The 7,561-nt window shown below is 32.2% G+C and overlaps 1 protein-coding gene across 2 annotated transcripts; it reads right to left on the bottom strand.

The window, feature by feature from the left end:
- Positions 1 to 1,025: 1,025 nt before the first annotated feature.
- Positions 1,026 to 7,151, bottom strand: LOC128177636 (uncharacterized). 2 transcript variants are annotated; one of them, XM_052844433.1, is made up of 2 exons: positions 6,953 to 7,151; positions 1,026 to 5,681 (listed from the first exon to the last, which is right to left on the bottom strand). In XM_052844433.1, the coding sequence occupies exon 2, from the start codon at positions 5,515 to 5,517 to the stop codon at positions 3,511 to 3,513; it is 2,007 nt and encodes a 668-aa protein (XP_052700393.1). In that variant the 5' UTR covers positions 5,518 to 5,681; positions 6,953 to 7,151; the 3' UTR covers positions 1,026 to 3,510. The 2 variants fall into 2 exon arrangements, with proteins under 2 accessions (XP_052700393.1, XP_052700394.1); XM_052844434.1 differs by lacking the exon at positions 6,953 to 7,151 and adding an exon at positions 6,227 to 6,301.
- Positions 7,152 to 7,561: the final 410 nt, after the last annotated feature.

Genomic DNA, 7,561 nt, shown 5'->3' with positions numbered 1-7,561 from the left:
TATATATATATATATATATATATATATATATATATATATATATATATATATATATATATATATAAACAACAGAATACTAACACAGCTACTATATAACAGACTGCATTCTGTCACTAAACAACAGACTGCTAACAATGTAACTAATCAACAGACTGTTAACAATGTAATCAAACAATAGACTGTTATTAATGTAATCAAACAAAAGACTGTTAACAATGTAATCAAACAGCAGACTGTTAACAATGTAACTAATCAACAGACTGTTATCACTGTAACCAAACAACAGACTGTAAACAATGTAACTAAACAACAGACTGTAATCACTGTAACCAAACAACAGACTGTTAACAATGTAACCAAACAACAGACTATTAATAATGTAACCAAACAACAGACTGTTAACAATGTAACTAAACAACAGACTGTTAACAATGTAACTAAACAACAGACTGTTATCACTGTAACCAAACAACAGACTGTTAACAATGTAACTAAACAACAGACTGTTAACAATGTAAGCAAACAACAGACTGTTAACAATGTAAGCAAACATCAGACTGTTAACAACGTAACTAAACAACAGACTGTTATCACTGTAACCAAACAACAGACTGTTAACAATGTAACCAAACAACAGACTGTTAACAATGTATCTAAACAACAGACTGTTAACAATGTAACTAAACAACAGACTGTTATGACTGTAACCAAACAGCAGACTGCTAACAATGTAATCAAACAACATACTGCTAACAATGTAATCAAACAACAGACTGTTAACAATGTAACCAAACAACAGACTGTTACAATGTAATCAAACAACAGACTGTTAACAATGTAACTAAACAACAGACTGTTAACAATGGAACAATACAGCGTACTGCTAACACTATAATTATACAAATACTGTTATCACTGTAAAGGTATAAACACTAAAAAACTATGTATATTCAGGGTTGAATGAAAGAAAGAGAGAGAGAGAGAGAGAGAGAGAGAGAGAGAGAGAGAGAGGTATGGGGTGAGATGTATAGTTTCCTTGATTATTGGTGCAGATTTAAAATTTTGTTTATTTACATTGTCCTTTTTGATAACGAGTTGCAATTTTCTATAATTATTCAGCAGAATAAAATACTAAGGATTACCTTTAAATGATTCTTTTATAAATCAATGCTCCTTTTAGAATTCAATTTCTTATTCAGGCAACTAGATAGTATGTTGTATAGACTTATAACCTATAATGATTCTTTGCACTTTGTTTCTTGTTTTGTTGTTCAAAAATGTTTAAGCACTGCTTGTCCTCTCATTGATGAAACTTTCAAAGCATAAGTTCTAATGACAATAATCGTTATTTTACAAAAAGTACAATGTACATCAAACCGCATGGCAAAAATGGTGAACCCAACATGTCGTATACAATACCTCAATATAAATTCTTAATTCAAATTATAATAGTATGCTTTGAGGGATATATCTTGTTTGATTTTCAACCTTTACTGACTGATTGTTGTTATCTTATTGATTACTCCCTACCAGTGACGTAGCTTCACCTTTGGTAATGAATTTACGGTTTTCTGTTTTTTTAATCTTTTACTTCTTACATAAAATCTGCAATATTACACAATATATTAATGGAAATAAATGATCATGAGAGAAACTATACGTACATGTATATACATATATGTAGTAATCGAATTAAAAAGATAAGACATTTAGAAGTTAACCAAAATGTCCATGTACAAAAAAATAAATCGGGAGTAAATATAGCTTGTCGAACTTAAGAGCAGGAAATCTTGATAATGATAAAACAAATTCAAATGTTTTTGTATCATGTAAACAAAACTAATAGGTAAATAACTAATAAGAGAATAAAACTAAATGGATATATTAATGTTTTCGAAAATAGGTTTAAAAAAATTACAAAAAGCTAATTGTTGTTAAAACGACATTACAATACGTCTCCTTCTAGTAAATTTAAAATCTTGTTTTCTAAACTCAGAAACGCAAGAAGCAGGTTATTGAAAATATATCTTCAATTTTTAACTCCAAATTAATAATAAATTTAAAGATGCGAGGTTTTCCCCTCCCCTACGCTTAACCCATCCTTAATATATTATGTACTTGAGGATTCCTCTGTAAAGCGATATTCATTTTTTTTATATTTTGCTTCTAAAGATATTTTGCTACGTCTACTTCCTTTAACAATTGAAAAAGTGCTACGTGCCTGAAAGTTACAAGCATATGCAGTAAACTATATACTATGCACTTTTTTTTATCCCTTTAATATTTGTCTCCTATAACACAAGTTTTCTTTTTTAGGTTTTCTTGTTTTGAATTCAATGACCCTTTTGGACTTAATAGGAAAAATACTTCAAAAAATTATAAATTATTTTATATAGATAAATTAAATTATTTTCCAAATAATTGTTACTTGAATTTTAAATTGAAGTCTATGGGCACGTTTTATTAAGATATATTAAACGTAGTTCGAACTTTACACAAAACTCTTAGTGAATATGAGCTTAAAAATATGTTCCTTAAAAATAGAAGCACACATCCCGGAACATTATGTCCATTTTATAAGATATGCTCTACTTTTTTAAATACTTAAACTCACCTTATCAGCCTATTTTGGTTCTTTAAAAAAGGGTATATATGTACAAGTTTCTATTGTAAACGAATCGAAACTCTACAAATGAGTAAAACAATGTTCTTACATTCCGTCTTTAATAAAATGTATATTTATGACAAGAGATTAGACCAACTGATACTTATAATATGCTATTAAGGTGGTATGGGACATTTGTGTGCATTAATGTGGTTAGAAGTACATTATAATTAAAAAAATGTTCCGGCTTAGAATTTTCAAGTTTTACAAAAGTTCACCAAAACAAATAGGTTAGAAAAATTGTTGGATGGGAAAAATCTAAAAACCACCAGCGGGATTCGAAATAGTGGCTTACAGATTCGTAATTAACCCACAAAACAACTGCGCTACACTGTTAGTTGACAACATTGAGAAAGAATCTATCAATATACTCACACTTGATTTAATTGTTTATTTCGATAAATAGTACGTCACAATATAGAAATGCCCCATACCACGTGTACCTTACGTATATCCCCCTTAAATCTTCAGAAATATCAACCATATTGCAGTGGTATAAAAGCCACATAAAATTTAATTTAAATGTCAAATTGACACTGTTTATTTGAAACTGATCGATGTGATAGTTGCAGACCTGCATTATACATTTGCACCAACGAATTGAGACTACAACAATATAAGTAAAAACACATAATTTAAAGAAAAGTAAATAGTGAAACAGTAAAATGTTCATTATAAATATACATGTTTGTATTTTTATTGTCCTCAAACACATAAACTGAAATGCCACCACTGCGCTCCGGAGTAAATAACGAAGAAAAAACATAAAAAGGGTATGTCCACAATGTCATTTACTTTGATGGCATATTCACTAAATCAGATTTTTACTGGTGATGTGGAGCTTCTTAGTGCAAATCACGAATCCTCTGTCGAGTGGCCGATTGTATTTCATGAATTGAAAGCTGTCTAAGTGACTGTTGGAATGAGTATACGGCAGCAGGAATGTCCCCTGACATTTCCTGAATGATCCCCAACATTTCCCAAGAAATATCTCTGATATCTTCGTGTACCAACCCCAAATGCTCATTTTGGACTAGAACTTGAAGATTCTCCAAAGCCGCTTGTGCTCTTATTGAGTCATTCCGTCTACAACTCAAAAACTCTAGAAAATGTAACATAATAAAGGGCGAGATCATCAGCGAATCCCTATTCATGCCATCACTAGACTTCTGTTCTGGTATTAATTCCGGAATGTAAAAGATGTAGTTGGCAAGTCTGATATTGTTTGCTATAGCTAGTCTGATCTTTGTAGACCAAGGCAGCCCCCCTACAGCTTCATTATATCTCTCTGTGTGTATACGTCTGTATGCCAGATGTGGCTGTGCAAATTTGACCTTTGTCTTCTCTATAACGGTAACCGTTTCTCTGTATCTCAATGTTTTGTAATAAAACATGGCAATGTACAATGTGTCAGAAACATATCCAAACTTGGCTGATAACTTTAATACGTTTAATGAGATTTTGTCTCTTATATAAACCTCTTTATTATTTACTCCGTTAAAATATTTATTTTGTAGTCCAAAAACTAACCCCTGAAGGATGGTAGCAAAACGCTTTTGTAACATTACAACTTGATAGTTTGTTAAGGGTAAATTGATCAACTTTTCTATTACCAGTAATCCCTTTAAAATGTACTGAAAGTGTTCTCCGGATGACGAATCATTGGAATCTATTTCAGTGAATAAACCTGCGTCAAAGTCAACCTCAGAAATCAGAGTGTGTTCATCAGTACAGACCTCAAGTCTTGGATTGCAAAGGATATCAATGATAGAGGACCTGATGGAGGTACTGTGTAGCAGCATAGCTATACCCTTCTCATACAACCCATACAGTCGCCTGAATAAAGTTGATTTTGCTCTGCCATGAATATTGCTCAAAAACATGTTGTTTGACGGAATAAAAAAATTAGGACAAGCTCCTTTATACACCCATTTGAGAAGATATTTAAAGCAAACCCAGAAACCGGCTAGGAGGTTTTGTGGACACCAGTTATGTAGCGGGGTTTGTTGAATGGCCCAGAACAATGTTGTCTTTAAATGGTAGGAACACAACAGTTTTTCATCATCTCTTAACCCATTGTTCATTACCTCTTTCAAAAACAATTTTAACATACCGTAAGTTAAAAATTGCGTGTGGTTCATAGAGTACACAAGTTTATACTCCGCCAAAGAGAAGGATATTCTCCATTCGTTATCTGCATGGTTTCCTAGTTTGTGTCCTATTGCTACAAAGTGACACCCATGTCTTACAATATCGTTGACAACCGGAGATGGTGGCCATGAGTGACATCTGTCTATCCATGAGGAGGCAGAAGGTGGCCAAAAATCACTGATAAAACTATGGGCGTAATCGACTTCTACCCTCCCTAGCATTCCATTGCTACACGGTCCATGCAATGAAGAATTCGGTCTTATAGCAGAACAATAGATATTTCGGTGTTTGGAACTTGAAATGTAAAGTATTCCATTCATCCGTACACAAGCTGACAACACTCTACTGTCAGCTCTTCCCATCGGTAAACAAAGGAGGGTGAACCCCGGAGGACTCTCAGAATCGTGGCAGAGAATCAGTGCATGTCTTTGTAAGTTGTAACACTGAGATTGGGAATTCCAGTCCCAGATCACCTTGTGGTTATCAAGCCAAAACATAGTATCTCTGTCTGACTCTCTAAATCTAAATCCTTCTCTTCGACTTCCACTCAACATTTCTTGCTTGTTAGATTTTTTCATTATTTCATTTTTAAGCAACTCTGTTATGTCGACCATATCTCTCCTGCATACTACCTGTTGTGGAGTCCCCATTGTCCGACACATATCTACGTACACGGACTCAGATAAACTCTGGAAAGCCATTTGACTGAAAATTCAATGTCTGTTATATCATTCCTCGAAGGATGCGTCGTTTCAAAACGAAGATGCAGCTTACAAAAGTAGTTACAGGCTTCAAAACATGAGTCCAGGTTTTAAAATCATCAGGTAGTCGAGTATTGGGCTTTTTTCCAGATGTTTCTGTTTGCCTAAAGAAATAATTGTGTTTATATAAAACACAGTTGTATGAAGATTTTAGAAAAGAAATCCAGTTTAATAATGATATTGCTAAAAGTGTTACAAATAAATAGATTCCTATTGGTATCTTCTATGTTTCTTTTACTTTATTATAATGAAATAAGGAAATGAATTGTAATAAATAATGAATAAGAGATCAATAAGATGAATGCTAAACAAACTTTAAAATATAAATAAATCCTGTTGAGCTACGGATAAATTACTTGCGACAGTATACACTTACCAAAACCTCTGAGTGTTCACCAAGGAAAATAGAATAATTTGAAAATTACAAGATAATAGGAACGTGAATTTTTTAACATTGTGTAACTGATATGTCTTTTTCATCGACAGCGTAGAAAAAATAAGACAAAAACGATTGAAACCATTTACCCGTGACGAAACGTCAAACATCAAATTGGTATTTTTCTGCGCGTGCTTAATATGATGGACAATTTTTTTGTGTGATTGAAATTAGTCTTTGGTGATAGTTTAAAAAGAAAACACTTAACATTACCAAAATGATCATTAAAAAACCCAGCTAGAACCTCTGGAATATTGATAACTGCATTGTTGCTGCAACACTTTGTACTCATTTAAATATGCTCTTTATTTTTTCCTCGACATTGTTTTAAATACTAAGCAATCGGAAGGAAATGTTATTTTGATATGATTTTTCTTTTCCATAAGTGAAACATCAGATCATTTCCATTGACAACAACACAATTCAAATGCTCTGAGCAAAATTCAACCACACCGGAATGTTTACAAGTAATATTTAGCAAAGGTCAAGGTATCGGGTCGCAACCAGAGGTCAATGTTGTTTTAACTACATGTATTTGAAAGTTAAGTGGAAATCAGACACCCCGACGACAAGACGAAGAAATCTGCTTATTTCAGATAGCAAATAATACATTGGGTGAACACTTCAAAGTTTTGTTGACTGCAGAATGTTCATTTTCTTTAAACACATCGGAATTACAGTAATGCGTGATTAATTATTTAGAAGATAAACATGAATAATCCCAACGTGTTATTTTTTTAAAGATCATTATGTAATATTATTTTAAAATATTATATAAAAGTTCTATTATAATATGCTTAAATTTATTCCATTTCAAAAGTCAATGACCTTATTCCAATTCAGCTTTAAGATTATAAGTCATCCTAATGTACAATGTACTTATTATTGTCTTATATATATTTTTTAAAAATATTAAAAAAATAAAATAAAAAATCTTACCATGGTCCTCTAGCAAAAACAGTGCCAATAGTAATACTTCCATTAAAAGATGCCAAGCTGGTATGCTTGTGTTGAAACAAGTGGATGTCTTAAAACTCTTGAGGTCGTAAACAATAACCTTTTGTAAAGTTTCAAATATCTTTATATAGTTTTTTTTAATTTAATCATATCGCAAGTTTTCAAGCCAAACTGTAAAGACTTTTCTCTTCCGAAATGGGAATAAAGTGTCAGGAAGGATACGATTGATTGTCCCTTTATTCTTGTAAGTACTGTAGGGACGAATCAATGACTTCATTTCATGGACTCGGCGACTCCATAAGCTGTCCATGATATTGAAACAAGTGGACACTATTGAAATATTGAGTTCAACAAATTAAAATTAAAGCGAAGTTGCAAACATCCTTTTTGACTTTTCTTATCTAATCATATCTCAAAATTTCTGACCAACATGGAAAGAGACATATATTCTATTTTCTCGTACGGTATCAGGATAAAAAAAACCCAGAAAAGATAAACTGATTGTTCGTCTGTTAGCATGTCATAAAAACGATTATTCTTTAGCGCACTGTTTAAAGAGACAGTACAGCTGAAACACATTTAACTTCAGAT

This window comes from Crassostrea angulata, chromosome 3 (assembly GCF_025612915.1).
Source record: "Crassostrea angulata isolate pt1a10 chromosome 3, ASM2561291v2, whole genome shotgun sequence".
Lineage (NCBI taxonomy): Eukaryota > Metazoa > Mollusca > Bivalvia > Ostreida > Ostreidae > Magallana > Magallana angulata.
Note: the sequence above shows the minus strand (reverse complement) of the source record. Positions and strands in the feature narration are given on the sequence as shown.

Bases quoted from the DNA above. Each gene is read 5' to 3' on its own strand.
- LOC128177636 (XM_052844433.1), bottom strand. From the start codon at position 5,517: ATGGCTTTCCAGAGTTTATCTGAGTCCGTGTACGTAGATATGTGTCGG.